The sequence below is a fragment of the Phalacrocorax aristotelis genome, chromosome 5 (genome assembly GCF_949628215.1).
Source record: "Phalacrocorax aristotelis chromosome 5, bGulAri2.1, whole genome shotgun sequence".
In the NCBI taxonomy this organism is placed as follows: Eukaryota; Metazoa; Chordata; class Aves; order Suliformes; family Phalacrocoracidae; genus Phalacrocorax; species Phalacrocorax aristotelis.
Genome location: NC_134280.1, coordinates 24,884,407 through 24,908,835, shown reverse-complemented (window position 1 = coordinate 24,908,835; position 24,429 = coordinate 24,884,407). Strand labels below are relative to the sequence as shown.

Genomic DNA, 24,429 nt, shown 5'->3' with positions numbered 1-24,429 from the left:
TGTTGTCCTTGGTTGCTTTTGGTTCGATTTGTGGCATGCTTTAAACTATCCCCCATAGAGGACTTTGGACCTCCTTGCTTGTCCACATCAGTGTCCTCCCAGTGTTAGCTCTAATGGCACCGACTCGCCCCATGTCCATCCTGGTACCGGTGATGATCAAGGCAGTCAGGAGTCAGTAAGATAGCTGTGCTGGGTCAGCAGCACTATGTCAATTCAGTAGCAAAGCTAGGAAGACATAAGCCTCTGTCAATAGGATTTCAATGCGTACATTGGAAAATTTCTGTTTGGATATCAAAGTTAATGATCACAGTTATAGTTCTTCAGGATGTTTTCATTGAAAAGCTTTTCTAATTAAAACCAGCAGTTTATCAAAGCCTTTTTTTCCCCCTGAGATTGAAAGTGAATTCAGTACCAAATTTAAATTTCAGGAATTAGAAAGTTCTAAAATTGTCTTTTAAAAGAAATGTAAAATACCTAAAGCAAATGTAGGCTCTGCTGAAATTTGCACTCCTAAGATCAAAAAAAGTAAAATTTCAAATTTGTTAAATCAGATTTTTTTTTAAAATATTGATTGAAATAGAAATCTCTTCATGTCTCAAACTTTGACAGGTCATAAAATTAGTTTCCCGCTTCTCTCTATTTTTTTTTAATCCCAAACCCACATTATTAAATCCTGTAGTATACCAACATATGCAGACTTTAGTGCCTCTCCAAGTAGAACAGGGAATCTAATTCCCAGAACTGAGTTAGTCTTTAATATAACATTAGAATTCCTTTGAGTCTGAAAGAACCATAGACTGATGCAAAACAGAACTTGTACCTTACCATATATTAGATAATTGCTGAGCTAAGCTGAGAAAGATATTTCATAAATGAAATATTTAGAAAATATCTTTAATTACAGGGCTTTCAAATGGACAATGGAAACATTAGATCAAGTACGGACAGCTTAACTGTGTGCCCTTATAGCTGTGTTTCAATTGGCATCCTCCACTGCAGATGTATACTGTGTACTTAGATGCATATGTGCAAATTTCATGATCCCAATATCAAGACTGAGTCTTCAGTTAAAGTGCCAGATGTAAAATCTGAACCCTCTGTTTCAATGTTATCTCACCTATATTTCATAAATATTTATGTTTCATAAATATCAAGTCCTGCTGCAAAAGTAGGCAAAATTCCAAGATGTATGTAAAAATGGCTTTATAAAGATATTTTGAGCTAAGTTTTTCTTGTAGCTTTACTCTAGTAAATGAAACAAAATGTAATTGTGGTTGGTCAATACTCTGATCTCTGCTTAGCTTATAATGGTATAAATATGAAGAATATTATCATTGCCTGGATTTTACTCTTTGCATCTTGGCAGCTTTTTAATGAAATAATTGAAAAAACTCTTCACTATTCCAAGTGGCTTTTGACATTTTTTCTTGCCAAAAGGCAGCGTTGGAAATACTTAACAGAAAAATTCATCCTTGTATTACTCAGGATGTTTTCCAGATTGGACCAAATGGAAATTGTTGGTGATAGGGAACAGTGCATGAGCACTGCGGGTGACCTGCATACATGCAAACTCAGACGCTGAAGGCTAAGGTCTCTCCTAATACGCATGGATTCACTGTGGATTAGACTTTTACTGCTTCACAAAGAGCCAAACTAAAGCCAGAGGAAGCAGAATTTCAGGTCTGTCCTTCCACTGCCCTGAGACAGCAGCCCCTAGGACATCAGGCTCCTTGCCTGGGTATCTCTCTAAACACCAGTCCACCAGTTCCACCTCCCTCATGTGGTTTCAATTCACAGGGCTGGTCTAGAGCTCATCTCTAGGCTGGACAAAGAGTGAGGTTGTTGCCAAGCTCCCTCCTGCCTTTGCCCCTTCATCCATCCCTCCAGTTGGTCCCTGGCTTGGAGGTGACCTTCTGCAGGGCAGTCACTGATTTGTTCTGGGGCTGCTCTTCCCAAGAAGCCAGCCTAGAGAAGGAGATCCTCTGCAGGGTTTCTATATGTATTTCTATTAGGTAGCAGTTTGTTTCGTCTGGTCTTGGAGGTGGGGAAGCTCAGAATAAGGCATGTGATGGATTCAATAGTTCAGTATCACAAGAGGAGAAGACAATTCCTCATCTCTCCTGCTGGTAGTCTGCTTTAGACCTAGAGCTTCAACTGGCAGCCCTCATCATTTATTATATAGATTCGCATTATTGCTTTTGGACCGTATCTTCCTCTGGTAGAAGACTTCTAGGTCTGCAGTGAAACCAGAGCACTTCCTATCAGCTAAGGACAACTGATACATTTTTTTACTTTTATTAAAAAATTAGACTTTCAAAAATAAGCTTTTCTTGATGTAGTGATAAAGCTGGTGGATCAACACAGTTACAAAAATCTTTGTATTTTAAAATAGAGAAAAAAAATGGTCAGACTTAGTAGATTTTTATATATGATGCAAAGAACCAAACAATGTAGAGATAACGGCAACCTTTAATCTACTTAACAGTTATCTGGTCTGTTAGTTTTGTACAAGCCATCTAAAGATAGTTTTTGTGTTGTCTTATTGGGCAATTTTTAATAGCAATAATGTATTTCTTTCTCTATGTAGATCTCTGAAGTAAGTTGCAGGAGAAGTTTCTTGCTAGATTCCAACCAGGCAAATAATCTGGTGGTGCAGGAACATAACATTTTGGACTTGTTTTTAATATGGATTAGAATAAGACATCATTTGCCAGTGCTGCCAGGATATTAGGTGATTGTGTAAATTTGCTTGTGAAATAATGTGTTTTCAGTAACACTGTTGCTCTTCTTTGTTGTTTTAAAATGAATCCATTTCAAACCAAAATATGTATGCTAGGATATTCAAGATTAAAATGAATCTCTTATCCTCAGTTCACCTTGGGTTTTGGGGTTGGGGTTTTTTTGTTGCTTTGGACCCAGTTTCTAAAGTTTTGTAGACCCTTTTGAAAAGATGATCACCTTTTGGCCACAGTATCTGAGTAGCTTGGGACTTGGTAAGGCTGGCTCCAACATGAAGAAGGGGCGATGGACATCCTGGAGTTTGGTGAGGGAGGGGTTGTCTGTTGAAGCAGACCCTCTGTTTCAGGTTACTTTTTGCCTCCTCTCTTCCCTCCCCTTTATTATTTCCATCCTGATCTTAAAATCTCTTCCACAGTTTTGTTTTTTATATTGCTGAGAACCTTAAAAAATAATTACTGAAACCATAGCAGCCCATCTGAAAGCTTTCTGAGACACAGTATGAACTCCACAGCAGGCCAAACCTCAGAGGGCAGAGGCCCTCTTCCAAGCAAGAAAGAACGGATGCTGCAAGTTGCTTTGATTGCTTGTGCAAATGGACACTTTGTCATCCAACTCCCTGCATGTGCAGATACCCAGCATACGTTGCCCAGCTTCACATACATCAGGATTTTGGGACTTTGAAAGCAATACTCATTTTTAATTACTGTAAGCTAGTTATTATATAAATTATGTACGAGAGTTTAATTTTGTCGCTATTCTCAGAGGAGGGTCTATGATAAAATACCAATCATAGTAAATACTAAAACCTCTCAAATATGCAAAGTGATGGTATATTTTGTGTATATTCATTTATACCTCAGTAAGCTGAAAATTTTCCACTGCTTTATTTGCAAACTTGCAGTAATTTCTTTGAGAATGTGAATTATAAAAAAGTAATTGTTTTGTAACAGCCCAGCAGAGTCTGCAAAGAACTTTCCCTGGCCATGTTACTGAAATTAGCATTTAAATGGCAGATCAAATGCTATTTTATAGCTTTTTGCATCAGAGGTCAGAGAAGGTTTGCGAACACAGGGGATACAAGTCATATGCAGAATGAGTCCTCATTTTAGTATCTAGTCAGTTTGTAAGGTCTGACATGAGTTTCTGTTCAGTTTGTGGTGTCTCAGTGGGGCACAGAGGGAAAGTTACAGGGAGTTTTTCAATAGGTCGTGGTCCTTCGAGACGGAAGACAGTATATCTTGCTGGTTGCTCTCCCCAGGTTTATGAAGCAAGATGCCATCAGAGCTGAACACAAGTGATGGCATCTCTGTGCAGACTCTGGCTGTGGTCCTTGCTCCACCAGCCTTCTGCATCCAAAAGATGGTGTTGTAGGAGCCAACACCAACCTTGACTGCTAACTGTGACACTCCTCAAATTCATTACTTATGTGCAAATATGATTCAGTGCCTCCCAAATGATCTAGTTTAATGACTAACCCTGAGCTACAGTGCAAATCCCTGCACAGCAGAGAACATCAAGGGACTTCGTGGGATGCATCCCTCTTAATCTTTAAGTCTGAACATCCCAAATAATTCAAACACTTTCCGTAAAGCCATAAGGTACAATGGGACTCATCCAGCCCCGTCTGAAAACTGGCCTGAGGCTTTCCATGAGCTCTAATGAGAGTAAAATCAGACTCTCCATCTCCACCCATTTTAGTGGAGGTTTAGTGTCTCAGCACTTTGCGGCCTCAAATAATCCAAAATTAACTTTTGGAATGGAAAATAAGATATTTTTTTCTTTTATAATTAAAATCTCTACCAGACCTGGTTGCCTGTTTCTCACAAAACTGATTTATGGGGCTTTCCACGCTGAACTGAGGCTTTTATTGACAGTAACCTGGCTCTGAGGTGGTATTCGTTTTTCTGAACTGTCTTTGGTGAAGCAGGCTGCCTTACATTATGCAGATCTGGGGCTGGGTTTTGTTTTGTTTTTCCCACACTCCGGGCAGATCAGTCTTTGATTGCTCCTCTAATGACAGGTATTCAAGTTACTCTCTAATTCATATCGACACCTGGGCTGTAAAAACTCTAATGCACTCTTGCTTGTGTAGTTGCTCTTTCCCCACTGACTTCCCGCACCACTTAACTTTTTGCTTGGGCTTTTGATGTGAAATCTGAACTAATCTCTGTGCACTGTAGTTTTTCAACATTCTTACAGGAATATTGCAATATTTACAAGAGAGGGATTGGAAAACAGTGTTTTAAATTTGTTCCACATGTCTGGCCCTCATATGCCTCAGATTTCCCCTTTAGAGGTAGTCGCTATTTTAATATTATTTTATAGATGCTGGCTTTAGTAGACAAGTCACAGTTCACTGTGGGTTTAGTAAGATTTAGTTGATTGTGACAAAGAAAACACTTCATGTTAAAAAAGCCTATTTGAATGCTGAAGCCAACTGAATTCTAAACCTATGCCTACCGAGAAATAAAATAATCTGACAGCATGTGAGATCTCTGGTCCTTTTCTGTATGCCTTCATTATAGTAAATGCTTATGACTGGAGGTTCATGTTGTCCTTTTGGTCAGAAGAGAGGTGAATGAAGGCAGCTTCAGCAGTGGCATTACGCAGGCCACAACGTTGTTTATTTAGTGCCTGGGCATGGAGAGCATGTCGTGTGGGGTGTCCCAGAGCTCCCATGAAGCAATCTGTGGCTCCAAAAAGGCTCTTTTCATCCCAGCCTCAGGATTTGCAGAAAGAAACTTCTCTCCTTGTAACCACTGCTGTGAAGGGGCACCAACAGCATGCCAGTGGGCAACTGTGGTCAGCAGAAGTCTACTTGCAAAGTCCCATGCCCCACTCACCAAATCTGGTTCCTATGACTTCTTTCCATGCTGGCTGAAAGTTGCAGCAGCTCAAGTGTCCAAAAAAACCATTCAGACTAATTTCTGATACATTTTGGCCTGTTTCGCCTTAAAACAGTGGAGAGAAGGGAAACAAAAAAAATCCTCCAGGCTTCTGTCAATTTGATTCAAGTGGTAGAACTGCTCTCATGATACACAAAGCAAACAAGTGGTCAGACCTGTAGCATCCTAGAAAAAAAATTTGGAGCAATAAGTGGAAAGGCAAAAGGCAGGGACGCTAATGTGAAAAGTTATTTTCCCATGGCAGCAAGCTGGGGGCTTCGAGGGCCAGCCCATGCTTTTCTGCCTCTGGGTCACCAGGTGTGGGGTGCAGGAAACATCCCTTCCTGCCTTCTGCCTGCTTCTCTGTGTACACTGCCTGCCACCAACAGGCCATGAGTGACCCTGTCCCATCGGAGAGCTGAGCGGTGCTGTGTTGGAGGATAAGCTGGTGGAAAAAGTCCTGTTCTTCAGGACTTCCTCCAATTTAATGCAATGCTTTTTGTTCTGATTTAGAATTGGATAAGCTGGAGGCAATACTCAGAAATCCTTAATTTCTGAACTAGCCTGTTCACCCTACCAACAGCTCCTAGAGCTTAAGACGTCTCCAGTTTTGGGGAGAAAGCTGTGCAGCGAACTGCATGCTGGTGAAACAGCCACATGACAGAGTGATCACCTCTGCAGTAATGAGACACTGGAAAAAACAGCCCCATCGGAGAGAAGCTCTTGGGCTATCTATTAGGAACAGTACTTTGGGAACATAAAATGTTCAAAAGGAGGAACAGGCGAGGCAACAAGATGGAGAGAGGCATCAGGTCCTTGTTGCTCTGGGTATGAGGTCCCAATGTGGAGAGGTTGCCCCTATGCCTCTCCAGAGCACTGTAACAAGGGTCCCTTTCTTTAGGGCTGCGTGCTGAGGTCGCCTCCAGCCTGGGTGAATCCCTCGTTGCTGCGTTGGGCAGCATGCCTAGGATAACACTGCCTTGTGCGTTGTTTCAAACATTCGGGTTGACTAAAGGCTGCCTTGGATGGTAGGTGATTGAATATTGCAGGTAGCTGTGCTCTGGACAGATGAAGTACGAGCTCAGGCACAAGCAGCTCAGTCCTTAGCCATCAGTTCTGCCTGGGAGAGAGAGTGAAGCTGTTTGCTATAGGGCTTTTCTTTGTGGAGGGGTTGGGCTTTTCATTTTTTGGCAGGGAGGCAGGAGTGGAGAGGGAGCTGTAGGAGGTTGCAGTGTCTCAAGTTGTGTCCTCCTGCCCCAGGGGCTGGGATACAGCCCAGTAACTGTAGATTTTTTTGCTGTATTTGCCCCAACCTCCTGCTGAGGAATGACACACACGTGCTTGTATTAAAACACTGGCGAGACTCCCTCCTGTGGTGCCCAGTGCAGGGGCTTTTCTCCAGGCGCCTTTGCAGGGCTGAGGTCCTGCTCCCCAGGGCAGGGTCACTGTGGTGGTGGGTGTGAGCCGACTCTCAGAGTCTGAGCAAACAGAAATGTTTCTGTACATCTCCCCTAAAGGCACTGACTGAAAGAAATTATAGGAGCAGGGATTGGATGGAAGCAATTTCTGTTTTCAGTGAGTCAGAAAGATACTTTCTGCTATGGCATATTTGCTCTTACATTATCAGCTTTTTTTAAGTCAACATCCAAACACTTAAACTGACCAAAAGCTTTGCTGCTGCTTCCAAATAGTGACTCCATTGGTGACTGGGGGCAGTTCTCCAAAGCTAGCCATTGCCTATGATCTTCTACATATCTCGAAAAATATGTCACCGAGAAGAAACTTCTTAAAATACTTGGATTAAAACAACATTCTGACACCATAGCGGCCTATTTCTTAGCTGTAATTTTCCATGGATGCAGCACTGATGGATTTTTGCCATATAACTCCCGGTTGCCTTTGACAGATGAGGTTTGCTGGATGCAATTTGACATGGACCATGAGTGTATCTGGCTGTTACTGCTTTTGGCACCCCGCACTCATTTGCTGGCTCAGTGGTCTGATAGTTCACCTGTCGCTGACACCCCCCAGTAACCTGCTTTGTTACTGTTTTCCTGTGAGGGTAAGAAGCAGGTTGAAAGTGTTTAGGTGGTTTTAAGGCTCCTGGGAATTGCCCAGTGTGAGCTTCAGCCAGTGCTGCCTGCAGGGTCACTGTGCTTGGCTGGGTGCTCAGTGATGAGGGAGGTGAGCATGAGGGGTAGAGGAAGATAGAGGTGCTACAGGGTTGGCAGGGTGTGAGTGCCTGGGCTAACTTGCACAGAGATGTGAAAGCACCTCACAGCATCCTCTCATTGTTTTATCTAACTGGTCTTGTGCTTTGTTTGCTAGTGTGGTTATTTATCTTACTGCTCCTCACTAGCCCCCCAGCACCTGCACCTTACACGTAGCTTAGTTACGCTGTTGTAAGAGGTAGAAGACTAGAACTCTGCAATTTATTGAAAATGGTATGTCTAAAACAAAACAAATATATAATCTCTCTGCAGCCTAAGTAGGGATGAAAAAATGCACACTGTGATACTGGCTTGACATGTGTTTCTTCCCCAAGAACTGCCCTGTGTACTCCTGCCAGAGACTTCCAGGCTCTTGCTTTCCTCTTCTCTCCTTTTGGCCCTTGACTGCAGCGGGATGGCATTGCATCCCTCAAGTTGGTCACTGCCAAGTTTGTAAAGGTGTGGTTCCCCATGGTAGATCTTCCTGTTATTGCCTGCTCCTCTGTGTCATTCAGGTTGGGCTGAGTCCTATTTTGGTGCCACATAGACCTCATCCACTTTGCGCATGCGCCTGTGAATGAAGCCTATCGTCTGTCACCCCTCCAAGGGCTGTTTGTGGAAAGAGAAAGGAAACTCTGACTTGGGGTCTGGGCAAGACCTCTCCAGCATCACTGATACTGGCCACTTTGCTCTGGCGTTTTGCGTAGGGGGTGGCATTTTTCAGTCTGGGTGGAAAGTCATACTCATACCACTCATTTCAGGTACTGTGGAGGGTTTCTTTGAAATGCGAGAAGTCCCAAATAAAGTTGGCTTCCTCTCTCTGGCAGCGGCAGCTCCCCAGAATTTCCCTGGGTCTCATGCATCCAAAGTAACTTCTCCTCTGCTGGTCTCTCTTTTGGCTGTCTGGTTCTCTGGAAGTGGTTTTAAGGGTGAAATGTTAGTGCCTCGTTTTGCTACCATAGCTTCCTCCAGACAGGATAGGACAGTTTGTATTCTCACACCCTTGTAATGTCCTTTCTCAGTCCACAAAGTCTTGTAATCCCTGCACCAAAAGGAGTATAGTTTCAGCCAGAAACCATTCTTAGAAGACCAGTCACTGATGTTGAAGGGCCCAAAACACTAAGAGTAGCATTTTAGGTGTCACTTTATTCGTCTGGAGCTCATCAGCTTCGAAAGGTTTATCCCAGTTAGGAGGAGGAGAATCCAGGCTCTCCTGCTGAGTATAGGGTGTTTATACAGCAGCCCCGCTGTGTCCAGTTAAAACATGTATCAGGTAACTTTAGCTCCTGTCAGGCGTTTCACGCCTCTATGTGTCAGTGACTGAGGCCAGAAAGTCTCCTAAACAGTTTTTCGTCACCCGATAGGGGAATTCCTCTTCAGTACATTCAAGTAGCTTCATGCTGTACTGAGTTTGGTTTAGTGCCCTTGTTGAATTCTTTAGGGGCTTAAAACTACCTATATGTATATTTATAGGTTTCTACATATTTAGAAGTTTAATAAAAGGAGAAGAAAAATACCCAATTTTTTTCAGGTGGGATTTACTAGCATGGCGTTGTGTGGGAGGAGTATCTTCTAAAGCTCTCATTCACACCTTGCTGCACTCGTGCACCTACTCTCTTAATGCAGACAGCCCTTCTGGCCTTTGGAGGATACGGTGGTGAAATGTGGGACATGCAGACTTACTAATGACTTGGGTCCACCAAGGAAAGAGGGAGCGGGGGGACTCGAACAAATTTCATGACATAACAGTAACATTTTTTTATCAAAACAGTTTAATAGTTCTTTCCTCTGTTAAAAAACAGCTCCTGAAAAAAATATTGTGGTCTATATGAAACTGATTTTAAATTTTCCAACTACTGTGTAATATGTTTACAGTTAGTTGTCCTGTTTGGTTTGAGAGCTACCTTACTAAAGTACTTGGTAACGTAGCCCGATTTCCTCAAATTCAGTTTTTTTAACAATTTTCCCTTCTTTCCGTAGCAGGAAGTAATGCATTTTGAAAAAACCAAATCAGTACTGGTTTGGAAGTTAGGTCCTTTTGCATAGAGGGCCAATCACCATTTTAATTGGTGACTTCAGTTTTTTTCCCTTTAAGTTCTATGAATTATATTTTATTTCTACAGTTGTTTGTTCCTTCCTCTTTTTTTGCTTGGAAATTAATCATGCAGGAAATGATTAACCACAGTGAGCTGACTGTCTGCCTCTGACTCAATATGTTTAAGAGAGGGTGCCGCGAAGCAGCTCAAAATGGCTGACTAGATCCAAACAGTGCACTTGCAGTCCAGTTGTTCTCACTCTCCATCTCATGTTAAATGTCACGTTTCTTTTTAGCATTTGTATTGCTCCTGAAATTATTTCTGAAGTACCAAATTAAATCTGAAATGGACAGAATTTGTATTTCACTGAAGTTAGTTTAGTGCCACTTTTGCTTGTTGCCCTTTTGTTGGATTACTTCGTAGAGCAAGCGGCTCTTTGCAGAACGCAACATACACTTTCCTCTGTTTTGGTTTTTAAATTAAATTAGTTTTTATCATGATGTGTTGCATATCATAATATTTTAATATCATTTCTGAGAGTGACTGCTGGGCATGCCTGGTAGCTTGCAAAAATCAGAACTTCCTTATACAGCTCTGATTGTATGAGTTTCCTGGGATTGGGTGGACAGCTCTGGGGCATCCCATTTGCTAATGGCTGGGGTGGCTTTCTTAAAAGGCAGAGATGCAGGCTGCGTGCACACCCATCTTGAGAAGGTTGCCTGTGGTCTGCAGGGAGACTGCCCTGGCGCTGGCATTGTAGCAGAGGTGGTGCAGAGCCAGTGTGAGGGCTGTGGTGGGGTGCCTGCTTGTAGCGATGGCAGCCCTGACTGGGGCTGGACCTCCAGAGGAAATGGCGGTGTGCATGGCGCTGCTGGCGCCCGCCTCGCAGTGGGAGAACAGCTGCCGCTGCCAGCTGTGGAAATCCTTCTTTCTTGCTGACAATACAGACCGTTGTGTTTGGGGCTCAGGGGCCCGACACTGTGGTGTGTGTGTGCAGGTTAGTTACCGTAGTCCTTTCTGCTGCACCACTAATGCTCATCTAGATAAAACATTTCCGTGTAGCTTCTTAAATGCTGTGAAAATTTACACTACTGCCTAGAAAATATGCAAGGACATGCATCCTGGGTTTCAAAGTACTGATACGCCTTCAGCCTTGGTCTTTCGGAATTGGTTCCTTTTCAACCCTGCAGCACCAAGTGTTATAAGCAACTTGGTTGTTGACAGATTTGGTAGGTAAAATTTATTACTGGGTGGATCGGTTACTATTTCAGGTATTTTATAGTGTCAGCTGTTAGCAGTTGAACATAATGTCCATTTCTTGAATCTAGCTCTTTCCCACTGACAAAGAGCAAATAACGAACTGAGTCCATTGCTGAAGTGTAGGACAGTAACCAAAGCTTTCCTCTAATTGCAGAGTTACGCTTCACATCTTAGGGTATCTCTGTGCTCTGCGGAAAACAGCAATCCTGTGAATTAGTGATGAATGAAGCAGCTGCAAAATTCAAGTTCAGCGTTGTGCTGACTCAGCTGCTTTGCTTCTGCAGCCTGAAAGGTGCTGCTCATCCCAAGGATCAGCCCCAGTACCGCACTGTGCTGTGTGGGCAAGTCCCCAGGTCACTGCATCTCATCAGTACGTTATTATTCTTCCTACAGGATTATATTGATCAAATTTAAGAATCCAGAGAGCACCTTTTTTTTTTTTGCTTACAAAAAGACAAAGAAATAGGTTGTATAAAATCTAACAAGCAAGGGTGAGTTAGATCTTCAAAGGCAGAGGTGCCGTTTCTTGCTGCAAAGTTTCAGCTTGAGTTTCTGAAATTCTCTTTCTCAGCAGCAGGAGCAGAGTCAGAGTGACAAAAGTAAGAGTGAAGCAGCGTTGTAACTTTTTAAGCCAAAATTTGACAAACTGGGGTGATTTTTACATCAGCTGTGTAAGTGTATGCATTATACTTTGGGGGGGCAGTCAGGTTTCTGAGTCATGCCTTATGATCTCTTTTCTGATGGCTCCTAAAGGAAGTGTGTGTGCTAGAACATCATGAGTAAACAACTCTGCATTAAACTTCAAGCCAGTTCTGCCTGAGTTTGGCCTATTACAGAAGCTTGTCCTGTGCTTCCAAGATGCCATTTCCAGACACCTGTAGTAATTGCCCTGGGGGATATAGGGCTTGTTCAGCAGTAGCTAAATGCTAAGCTCACCAGCATGCAGCTGTGTACCTAATTTCCATTTCTGTAGCGTTGAGAAAACCCTTCAGTACCGAAGAGGTACTAGGTAGTGTGCAGCTGATGACTACAGGTACATCAGAAGATGTCATCCCTCTGGAAGATGGGAAAGGGAAGGAGGGGGTACCCAGTGCCTTTCTCCCCCTTACCTCCTTGCAAATAATGTGTGCAGGGAGGGTTTTGGAGAGGCTGGATGCGTCCGTGGGTAGTAGTGTCCCCTCAGAGAACTAAGGCTTCGAGCATTATCTTGCTTCTGCTCCATCCCCACCAATTCCTTAAGAAGTTGATCTAAAACAACTCAGTTAAAAGGGAAAAAAGTAGAACGGACCAGTACAAGCATGCAGAAGCAGCTGACAGGGAGGTAGGCAAGCTATAGCATTTGCAAAAATACTGCTTTTTAGAGAAAGCGTTTCATAGACCAGCTGGCTCACTTGCTGCATTCAGGTCTGAGCTGCCTTAAGGAATTCATTTAAAAGTCTGATAGCAAACCCAACTTTATTCTGCCTGCTCCGAAAACTTTCCCGTGGCACATGGAGTGCCGAGGAGACTCACAGCGCATTATCCAGACTGCTTTAGCCTCTTATAAAAGCAGTGCAGAGAGCAGAATTTCTTTCTCTTTTTAACCAGTTGAAGGAGTTAAAAGCTTGGTGAAACAGCCTAATGGCACTGTTATGCTAGAGACGACTGCAGCTGTGAAAAGACTGTGTTAAGAAACAGGATGGTTGTGGTCTGCTGTAAGAAATAATTTTCCTGTTGACTGTTTTTTTAAACAGGAAGCTGAATAACAAAGCAGCATTAGTCTTGGTGCTTTTAATAGGCTTCAAATTTCAAATATTGTGTTTAGGATAAGCAGATCGGGAAAGGATAGGGCTTTGTGCAGAGTTTTATGTAACAACCGAGAGCTAGAAATACAGAAGACAGGAATAGAACTGAATTCAAGCAGATCCTCTGAATGTGAAGCTGGTGCTTCCCTGGAGATGCTAAGATGTGCAGTAACGCACCAGAGGACTGATAAGAGCATGCCAGTCTATTTGCAGGACTTCATGAACACGTGTTTTTGCACAGTGCTGCATAGGCTTGACTTCACAGTTTCCTCTTTGTCAGTCACTCTGTCTGTCTGCCAGCTTCCCCTCTGCTCTGCTTGCTCTTTCACAGTGACCGGAAAGAGAAACAAGTTTCTGCAGTATGGGAGAAGAAAACCTGCAAACACAAGAGACGGTGGTAGTGCCACTTTGGACTCTATGTTTTTTTCTAGATAGTCAGACAGAGCTAGGGGTGAGGTGTTTGACTCCTTTCCAAGCCCTTTCCTCCCTAAAGATTTTAGACAAAATTCATTAAAGTCTTATTTAAGAAGAGCTTTCTTCTAAGGAAGGTAGCTCAGCAATTCGTGGGGTTTTGGTGTTAGTTTTTTCGGGGAGGGTGGGGGGTGGGGTGGGGGTGGGGGTGGTGAGGGTGTGGCATTTATAGCGTTCTTCTAAAGCATGAGCATTTCACAAGATAAATCTGTACTTCAAACCATTTTTTCCTCACACAGATATCCTGGATCATCTCAGAGCCCTTACAGACTTTGTAGGTGGTGACTCACCTCAAATCCTCACTACAAATGCCATTTTGTTCCATTCAGAAAATTTTCCTAATGCTCATTTAAACTGTAAAGGGTACTGTACCTAGCATGAAGTTGATTTGGCAGATACTGTGCTGCTACAGTTGTCCTTGGTTTTATCAAAAACTATTAAGTGACTTCAGAAAGTGAGTGCTCTGTATTCTTGTAAATAACTGCCCTGGGGACCTCAGCTGTTAGCCTGGGGTTGTCTGGAGAATAACCCTTATCCCTGTTCCCACTGTGTTTACCTGCCTTGTGCAAATATTATATAAAAGGTGGCAAATCACTGTTACTAAAGCTGGCTCAGGTGAATGGGCAAGAGCAAATCACACGCTGAAATGCCATAGCACCTTTAGAAAAGCCCTGGAGCCTCCGATAGGCAAGGTTCCAGCAAGCAGTGTGTCAAAATGCCACATAAAGCCCTTGTGACTTGAAAAGAATTCCTTGATACTTGTAATTTATTTTTTTTTGTTTAATATTTTCATTGCAGTGAAGTTCTACATCTCAAGCATGACCCTCCTAGTATTGCCCTAGGTTGGAAATTCTGCTTGGGGTAGGAAAAAGCAGGAGCCTGGTCTCCGGCAGGGAAGCTTGAGGAAGGCTGAGTTTTGGCAGTCAGGCTTTTCCATCTGCAGCAGCCTGTGGCTGAGAGGCTGGGCTGCCTGCTTGCTCTTCCTCCTCTGGGAAAGTACACAGAGCATGACTCTGTGTGCTGCTCCTGAGGAGGAGGAAGGTGCATTCAGAGGTGATGATGGAGCTTGGAGTCTTCAGAGCAAGCAGGGAGAAAGGAAGAAGCATGAGTCTTTCCTAGACTTCTGCTGTCCACCCTACCTGTAATTTTTCCTTTTTTTTTTTTTGGCGGGGGCAGTCTTCCAGCAATTTAAGGGCTTTAAAAGGCCAGCATCTCTTTTTGAGCATGATCTTAAAGAGGTGATGCCTTCCTGAAGTAAGGGTTGATTCTATAGGTGTGGGATTATCCTGGAGTACTTCCACAGGAACAAGACTGTTGGATTAAACAGAGTTCAATTTTGTTACTGCATTTTATGCATTGCCATAGCAACACATGGGTTGTGTGTGTCTGCAAAACTGGATATGTATGTCTGTGAGTTTATATGGCAATGGGGATCCTGTAGGGAGCCCGCATTTAAGGATGCAGCTAGTTTCCATACAATGAAACATGAAGTGCTTTTTGCAGATTATTTAGATTTAGAAAATGTAGCAGATAAACATGTTAGCTGCAATTATGTTTTTTAGCTGAGCAGAAGTTTATTTATTATAATTTATTAATCTCTGGGCCTTGTGTGTTTCTGTGTTTTGCTGTGCAGGTTTCTCAGCAAGACCTGAAGGAGCTCAGCCTTCCACCATGCCTGTGCCTCCCCCTCCAGCTCCCCCTCCGCCCCCGACACTGGCCTTGGTAAGTTGTACAGGAGGTAAATGTACCATATATACTGTCCTCTGTTGTTGCTTGTCATATTGAACGAGATGTCCAGAGGCATTGAGGTGTGGATGAGGGTAGGCATGATATTTGATGAAAGCTGTGCACCATTTTGTTTATAGTTGATGATTGATTCTCCAAGAGGGACTATCGCATCTGCTGCCTTCCAGTGCCCATATGGATGTCACTAGCCACATTGACTTTCCATCCTCCTCTTTCTCCCACACTGGTGGTTTGATCTGATGTAGGAATCCTGGGTGGAGAGGCACAGCTTGTCTAAGTCAGGGGAACTGCTCTTGTCTTGCTCTTCCTTTGCCTGTCTCCAGCCACGTACTCCCACCTTCTCCCTTGTTCTACTCTAGTACTTACATGACCCAAGCCGGGGGAAAAAAAAATCAATCCTATTGTTTAAATTTGGTGAGGATGGTTCTTAGCCCTCAGCCAGCCTGTGGTATCAGAGCACAGGATCCACTGCTGGCACAGCATGGTAGGTGAGACTACATCAGACCTGACTTAAGTCAGCCTAAACTGGAATATACAGCTTGTGCTGTGTTTGCCCTCCAACAGTCAGTCACCTCACTGACAAGAAAGAAGAAGTTTCTTGAAATGGCATTGTAAAGTACTCAGATATTTTCATAGCAGAACCCTAGCTGGTTACACAGATAGCTTGGGCTGTGCTGCTAAGAGTCTCTACCTGATTTTCCACCACAAGCAAGATACAGATTCTGTGCGTGGTCCCTCCATGGCAACTCTCGCCCCCTTTCAGGAAATTTCCGTTGCACTGATCCTGGTAAATTGGAAAGCTTTTCAGGAACCACCATTTCCTAGAAGAAATAATCATGTATACATATGTGTGTGTATGCATAGATGCATATGGGTGGGTTTTTTGGTTTTTCCTTGAAAAACTGTGTCACCAAAACATAAACTGAAAAGAGAGGACCATTGAGACAAACCTCATGCATCTAAAGGTTTTATTGGGTCTATTGGAAGAGGTCTATATTGTTGAAGTTGTGACTGCCATTTTGAAGTCTTTCTATCTAAGCTAAAAGTGTAGATAAAGCTCCATCATTCTTCTGATTTATCCAGAATTTGTATATTAGGAGTTTTCACCACTACTTTCAAGAATGTCCACCTTTTTGTGCAGTCAAATTATGTGCGTAGTCTGTTCTTGTTCAGTCTCAAAAATGGCAATTTGCCACAGATATGCCTTGGCTTTAAAAAAATCAGAGACTTTAAATCTTGAGTTAAAAAAATATTCATTCACATAAAAGCATTGTTTCCAGTGGATAGTGTGGGTTAGAATAGCAGCAGTGTTTGGGGCCATGAGTCAGTAACAAGGTCAGCTACCTATAAGGTCATTCGCAAAGCCAGACATGGCACACTACCTGCTCCAGTGCTGTTAAAGCAGAAATTGAGGTCTCAGGTAACTGCCATATTTGAGCAGAACTTTGTAGCTAGAAGTTGAGGTTTATTTTGCCACCTTATTTTTAATTTTATTTTGCAGGCAAATACTGAAAAGCCGACCCTAAGCAGGTCAGAACAAGCAGGGCGAAATGCTCTATTATCTGATATTACCAAAGGCAAAAAGCTAAAGAAAACGGTTACTAATGACAGAAGTGCTCCGATTCTAGACAGTAAGTATGATTCTGCATGTTGGAGTTTCTGGATGCGTGAACGGTTCTACATATCTAAATGCTGAAAATTATTTTATATATCATCTAATGAACTGCCATGAGAGAAGCAGGTAAAATAAAATGCCAGAAGTTGGTATGCATAAAACTAAATTCTGTTCATCAGGGATTAAGTCAGCTGAGAAATCAAGTACTGCTTATGAAATGGGACTGTTAATTTGTTTGCTTACTCTCATAAAGCAGTTCATTTTCTCATTTGCATAAATCGGAAAACTATGCAAACCCTACTAGGAGCTCTGCTGAGGAGCTGCAGCAGATCAGGCAAACAAAACCGCCATCAGGACTGAGGAGAGCACAGAGAATAAAGTGGAATTTTAGTCTCTACTTCTGCATAAACAGTATAAAAATAAGGCACCTCTGGCATGACACCATTGACGTGTTAATGGCCCCAGTACCACTTAAAGCAAAACCAGAGCCAGGAGCCACAGCCCCACCTGTGTGTCACTCCGCTGCACGCAGTTTTGCCACTCCTGGAGTGACTCAGGGTGTTACCTTTTTGGCTGAGCCTTGCTGTCTGAGAGACTGCCTGGCAGTCCTCTGGCACAAGGCAGCAGCTCCACTTACCTGAATGGAGACAAGGTCTCCATCCAGCTGTGCTGCTGCTGTGTGTCACTGTACATCTTGGCAGGTGCTGAGAGGAGGCTGGAAAAGTCTGTGTAGCAAAAGAACTGGGAAGACAGAACAGAAACAGGAGAAGAGCAAGGAGCAGGAGCAAGCCTGCTACGTGGGAGGGAACAGTGTTTATTGCCTAGGGAGAGAGGACATTTCTACAGACTGATCAGCAAATGTGATACAACTCAGTCCAGGTCTGGCCATGCAATTAAAGGCTGGACTGTGATAGGAAGATGATGAGGAAAGAAGGAAATGCCCAAAGGAGTGTGACCAAATAAGAGCAATAACAAAAAATAGATACAGTCCTGCAGTCAGACAGGTACGTAGTTTTGAAACGCTTGAGTATTATCTCTGAAAGCAAAGTTATGTGTTCCAGCTATTGTAATGGGCTGGAGAAAAGCATTAAGGGGGTTAAAGGAGAGGTAAACAGTAAGACTAAAATGATGCGGCCTATTATCTTGTTTACATGAATTAACAAATCATGATGAAAGACTAAACCATAGTAGAAGCATTTGTTCACACCCTATGTGAGTCAGAGCTGAACTTAGCTAACATGCTTTAAAAAAGAGAAGGGTGATGTGAAACATTCCTCCATTAATACATTCTTCCTCCTTTTTTCTGGGTGGGATTATAAGAAGTGCTTTTCATCCACAGGTTTTAATTACTTTAAAGTCAGTGAAATTTTTGCCCACCCAAAGTTGTGGAAATTGAGATGCCAAGAAATTAAGCAACTGATCCTCAGCCATATAGCCTGTCATCTGAGAACTGATCTCCACAGATATCCCAGCCTGTGGGCCTGCTCATTATGCAGTGAAGCTCTGAATAGGGCTATTCCCTGTATTTGTAGTTGTGGAAACACTTTCATTTTACTTTCAGCATCTCTGTGTTGTCACAGCAGAAATATCGACATTGCAGAAATGGGAGATGAAGGCAGGGGGCTGATAAAATAATTCCTGCCTGTTGGACTGCATTTCTGGACCTACAGGAAAGTGATCAGAACATAAATCTTTCCCCACCAGGCTTTAAATGAGTAGATATATTGCAACGTCATCAATAGTGACGGAGTTCTGTGCATTCCCAGAAGTGATCACCAGAGATACCTCTAAGAGGAAGAACACCTCTGTCTTCCTCCCTCCTTCCTCATTTCCCATGAGACTGCCCAGTCTCTCAGTTTGCTTATGGAGAAGCAGGGGGGGAGTATGAGAGCAAAGGTATGAAGAAATGGGAAGCAGCTACAAAGATGCTAACAAAGACAACATGATATTTCCAGAGGTCCCATCCATGCTCAGTTCTAAATTCTCCATAGTGACTGTTTCTCTGCTTTCCAGTCCAGAGCAGACTAAAGGAAAGTGATGGCTTAATAAAACATAGTGGCTATGTTTATTGCACCACCTCTTCCATGGCGCAATAGTAGTGGTGATGGTAGCTGTGATGATCCAGCCTGAACAAGGACTTGTGTGTTTTGAGAGCTTGTCCATTTTTCCCCAGCTACAAGCATTGCTCTAATGAAAGAGATGATTTTGCAGGGTCAGTCCCACTTCTCTGCCTAACGTGGGGGGATATTTTTCCCAACAGAACCCAAAGGACCTGGTGGAGGTGGCGGTGGAGGCTTTGGAGGAGGTGGCGGTGGCAGCAGTGGGGGTTTTGGTGGTGGCGGTGGTGGCGGACCACCTGGCCTTGGAGGCCTGTTTCAAGCAGGAATGCCAAAGCTCAGATCTGCTGCGAGTCGAGATGCTGGTAAGAAAGACCTTGCAGTTCTAGTCTGAAAAAGTAAATGTAATTTTCAGCTTGGATCTTGTTTTATTCTTAATACTAGGTTTTATGAGGGAGAAGTGAGACCCCTCTTTCCACACACCCTCCTAGTTACTGATGAAAACTAAAGATCTCAGCAATGTTGAATTGCTACCTACAAAGTAGAGTCAGGCAGTCTAGGTCCTGCCTTAGCTGTGGGTGTGCAGGACTGGAGGGGAGCATAAAAGGATTTCAGGTTAATTCTCCCTTGTGCACCAGGAAGAAAGATCTACGTTCCAAACAGAAAGTACATCTGCATCAGCTCCACAACAGCGTGATTTACCACTTAAGGGAGTACATGAGGCATCCCTGCTGGCTGGTACGCACACTGCAGTTGGAGGCTTGTTGGGGGCGTCTGCTGTATTCTTCTGGCTGGCAAAACAGCTGCCCGAAGCCTTGTGCCCCTTGAAACGAAGGAGATCTGGGGCCAGTGAGTTTTCTAAGGTTAAGGACGTAGGATTGAGGGAGGAGGACTGGACAATGGGGGTTGCAGGGTCTTGCGAACCTTAGGTATTTGATAGACTAAGTTTTTCAGCACGTGTACAGAACAGTGTCTTGGAGCTGGTATTTTCTATTGTGACACGGTCTATTTTGGGAATTTGTATTAATACAAAAGCTCCTGGCATCACGGAAGAGTACTACTTCAACTGCAAGGCTAACTGCCTTCTTCCTGACGTGCACAAGTACATCCTTAGGTAACAGCTACTAGACAGGACCGAGAGGAGCCTGATGCCTGACTGTTGTTGTTAAATATCATTTAAAAGCCAATATTTCTTTCCTTTCAGGTTGACAGTATCAGATACTTGTTCTTCACCATTTCTACCCTCCCCATGTTATTGCTCGCTGTGCAATGGCTGCTGCATTAGTTATGTTACATTGCAGCCGCTTTACGCTCTCGCAAGTCACCCCTCCTAAGGGTTATGAGGATGTAATCTGCTTCGCTGGAGCAGTTCCCCAGTGCTATCAGAATTGCTGGTGCCGGGTACCAAGCTTGAGACTTGCGTGCCCCACGCCGGGGCTGTGACCCCCTTAGCCTGTGCAGCGCCTCGGGACGCAGCCCGTTACGGGAGCCGCGGGCCCAGCCGCTGCCCGGTGGCCGCTGATGCCCTCTCCTGTCTCCGCAGAGGCCGGGGGAGGCCGCCCGCCCGCCCTGCCGCCCGGAGGCCGCTCCGCCGCCGCTAAGCCCTTCGCCCCGCCGAGCGGCCCGCCGCGCTTCCCGGGGCCGCCGTCGGGGCCGCGGACCGCCGCTCCCGAGCCGCAGAGGAGCCGCATGCCGCCGCCGCCGAGGCCCGACGCCGTCTCCAAGCCCGAGGCCGCACCGCCCCCGGTGCCCAGCACCCCGCGGCCCGTCGCCTCCAGCCTGCACAACAGGGGGTCGCAGCCGCCGCCGGCCGTGAGCCGCCAGCCCAGCCTGGGGCCGTCACCCCCGCCGTTCCCGGGCAGTCGGGGCGCGGGGTCGGCCGGGTCCCTCCGGCAGCCGGGCCCCAGCCCGCCGCCCCCCTTCTCCGGCCGGCCGCCGCTGCCGCCCACCCCGGGCCGCCCGGCGGAGGACAAGCCGCCGCCGCCGCCGCCGCCCCCCGCCGGGCACCGGCCGCCCGCCGCCCGGGAGGCGGCCCTGCCCCCGCCGCCGCCGCAGAACAGCAAGCCGCCCGTGCCCTCCGCCCCCCGGCCCGCCCTCGGCGCCCCGGCGCCCCCGCCGCCGCCCCCCAGCAGGCCGGGGCCGCCCCCCGTCCCGCCCGGCCCCGGCGGCAGCGACGAGATGCCGCGGCTGCCCCAGAGGAACATCTCGCTGGGGTCCTCCTCGGCGCCCGGCGTCGGGGGCGGCCGCTCCGGACCCCTGCCTCCCCCGCCCACCGAGAGGCCCCCGCCGCCCGTCAGAGAGCCCCCCAGCCGGTCAGGTAGGGAGCCGAGGGGCCGCGAGTCCTGAGCCTGGCGGCGGTTGAACAGGGGGGCGCAGTGGGATGGACAGATGAGAACAGATGGGCGCAGTGGGATGAAGTGACAGCTCCTTATGGAAAGGGGACATTTTCGGTTGTCCCAATGGTGGCGTTGGAGTTGCCCCTTGGAGCGTAACCCAAAATCTTCAGCCGCCCTGCCCTGATACAGCCCTGCAGGTGCTTCACCTGCTGTCACCCAGGAGGTGCAGCATCAGACAGCTTTGGTTGGGGCGTCGCTTTCTCGCCATGTGCAGTGCCCAGAAGCGCTGGTGGAGGGGCGCGATGGGGCGTGGGGAGCGTCTTCCCCAGCGAGCCGCTGCCATGCGCACCATGCTCTGCGTGGGCAGCAAATGGTGCTTTTAGGCACAAGGGATTCTGCAGCGGGAAATGAGTGCTTACGGGCATCAAGGCGGCTTAAGGAACGTCACCGTGCATCACCAGCCTGCTCACGGGTACTTGTGCAGATCTCAGCAACTTTCCTTATAATTACTGTAATTAAAAAGGGTTGCAAGCGGGGTTTCCCCATTACGTTCTTTGATGCAAAGGAGCTGTTTTATCTAGCTTATGATAGGTGACAGCATTTGCCTTCCTGACTCAACCAGCGTAACTTAATGGTGGCGTTCTTGTGAATGGAGGTTTGCAGAACCCGACCTTCTACGTGTTGTGAGACACGAACGGCCAAATACAAATTATTTTAATAAAAGACCTAGCCAACAGTTGTTAAATATAATGGCAGTTGTTACAGCATTACTAACTGTTGTTACTTACCATATGCATATTTCAAATGAGACTAAAAATAGAATTTTCTCCTTTAAGTTATTTCATATTATACTTTGTCCTCTGTGGCAACTATGGTTCATAACTTAGGAACTGCACATCATAACTTAGGTCTCTTAGTACCCAATGGTTCTCCCTTTGGAGATGAGAGAATTTAGGCACAAGCAGCCAGACCCCATAATGTCGGGAAGGGAGAAGTGGTGCACAGAAGGCAATGCAGGGAAGCTCCATAGAGTTGCCTTTCATTTCATCCTTTGGAATAAAAATCTGGAATCATCTCAAACTTGCCCAGTCCTGGACAATAGAGATGAATGTCATGGGAGCTCCCACAGGCGACAGCTATCCGTGTTTTCTTTCCAGCTCCTTGAACCAGCCTGGATCTCCTATAGCATAGCACCTGCAGGACCTGTGCAGCTACAGAAAATACTGGCCCCGAAACCATGCTTTTGTGGAGCTGGTTGTCAGCCCAAAGGATGGCACAGGGCCAGCACAGCCTGCAGTAAATAAATCAGAGAGATCTTGTCACATTTGACTGGGAGCAAGGATCAAAGTTGCAGAGAGCATCTGCAATTATTAATATACTTTCAAGAGCCTCTTCCATGATGGCCTCTGCTTCCACCAGTGCTTTCGTGGTTGGCTCTTTTGTGAGGTTCGAGCAAATCTGCGCTACCTTTCTGCTGGCTTAGTAAGTAGAAGGAAGTTGTAGCAATAAATTCTAAATGTAAATACTCCTATTCTGCAGTGGTTCAGTATAGATGATGGGATTTAGGTAGGTTTAGAGAGAGAGCAAGCAAAACTATTCTGAAAGTTGCTAAATGCTTTTCATTCTTAGAAACCATTCCCTGAAGGCAAATTTTAGTAACTTGTAAAAACAGAAGGGGGGGGAGAGGGAAGAAGAAAAAAAAAAAAACACAAAGGACAGCATGTTTCTTGAAGCATGTTTCAGTGGTTGTTGCTGGAGACACAGTATCTGCTGCTTTGTTTTTCAAAATGCACATCTGTGGCTAGATTTCATCAGGACAAGGAAGCATTTCATGAAAATGAACATAATTATCAGTTGCCCAATGGTGCCAAACAGAGGTAGCAAGACCTTTGAACATGCTTAGCCCTCCACACCCTCTGCTTCGTCTCCTTGTGTCCTAACGATGGGTACCGCTCTCCCTGGCAGCAGCAGCTTTCTTGCCCTTATTTACTGGCTCCTCTCACAGAAGCGCCCTTCCCCTGCCCTCAGGACAGCCCTGGTCCTGTGTTACATGGGCTGTGCCTTCATATTTGACCTGTCATGTCACCACGCCAGTTACTCAGATGCACAGACACTGGGAATGCCAGTCTACGTGTGAGGTCTATTTCCAGTGTAGTGGGAGGTGGATATGCTCCAGCTACCAAAAAACCTGGCATGTAGCACATATGTTTATAAATGAGTGAGTTGATGCCATGCTGCTTAGTGCTGCTACTCCTGGGCTGAGTTCCCCTCTGTGCCACTGCAGACCCTGGCTGTGACGCCCACAGGAGACCTCCCCGATGGACAAAGAGCCTCTGAGGGTAGCAAAGCTCTTCCTCTTCCCTTGCAATGTAACATGGAAAGGAAATGGGCTATGGTTCAGATGTCCACAGTACTCTGAATTCCAGCTGTAACTTCTGCTCGTTGTGGCCAATGTAATTTAGGGTGGTTTAAAAGTGGCTTCAAGGACCAGGACCTCTACAGAGGCCTCTGTAGCTGAGGGAAATAGGAATGTGGGCACTGATGTGTATTTATGTTTAGATATACCCTGCTCCCCTGATCTCTACTCTTCAAATCAGCACCAACTCCCTAGAGACCCCTGAAGAGCAGGGAAGTGGGAGCACAGGGCTATTCCCCCTTGGGGCCGAGGGTCCCAAGCCAGCCCACCCTCACTGGTTTGTTAGCGGGAGACTGTGGGATGCAGGCATCAGCTTACCACCCTCAGAATAACCCTTGGTGCAAACAACATTTGTGTGCTTGACTCTTGTCTTGCTCCAGGCCCCCTCCCACCACCTCCTCCCATAAGCAGGAATGGAAGCACTTCAAGGGCTTTGCCCGCAGCTCCCCAGCTGCCCTCCCGGGCAGGGCTGGACAACCAGAGAGGTGGACCACGACCGCCGCTTCCCCCCGACCGGCCAGGCTCAGTAGCCCCGCCACCACCACCACCACCTTCATCAGCTGTCAGAAATGGCTTCCAGGATCCAGGTGATGGTAAGCCATCCTCCCAGTTGTTTGCCTTTGACAGAGACCACATGGCGCCTTTTGGCCTTAATACATAAAAAAAGGTGCAGGACGGAGGCTTTGTTTCTAGTGGGGACCTTTGATTTCTGACCAACAGAGGTGCCATGTGGGTCTTGACTAACCCTGCCAAGTAAGAATGGAGTAAATATGCCATACGTAGAGCAGAACTGCAGTCATCAATACAGTCTCCAAAACAAACCTTGGAAAAATAGCCTGAAAAAATAAACATATTCACTGTGCTTGGCTTTGCT

At 45.6% G+C, this 24,429-nt stretch overlaps 1 protein-coding gene across 4 annotated transcripts in view; it reads left to right on the top strand.

Annotated features, from left to right (window-relative positions):
- Window positions 1-24,429, top strand: part of WIPF1 (WAS/WASL interacting protein family member 1) — a 60,383-nt gene that overhangs the window by 28,209 nt on the left and 7,745 nt on the right. For all 4 annotated transcript variants that reach the window (XM_075093492.1, XM_075093493.1, XM_075093491.1 and 1 more), the window contains 5 exons: window positions 15,019-15,107; window positions 16,633-16,762; window positions 19,007-19,168; window positions 20,347-21,120; window positions 23,936-24,148. In XM_075093492.1, coding sequence (XP_074949593.1) covers window positions 15,057-15,107; window positions 16,633-16,762; window positions 19,007-19,168; window positions 20,347-21,120; window positions 23,936-24,148 — 1,330 coding nt within the window. In that variant the 5' untranslated portion in view covers window positions 15,019-15,056. The remainder of the gene's footprint in view (window positions 1-15,018; window positions 15,108-16,632; window positions 16,763-19,006; window positions 19,169-20,346; window positions 21,121-23,935; window positions 24,149-24,429) is intronic.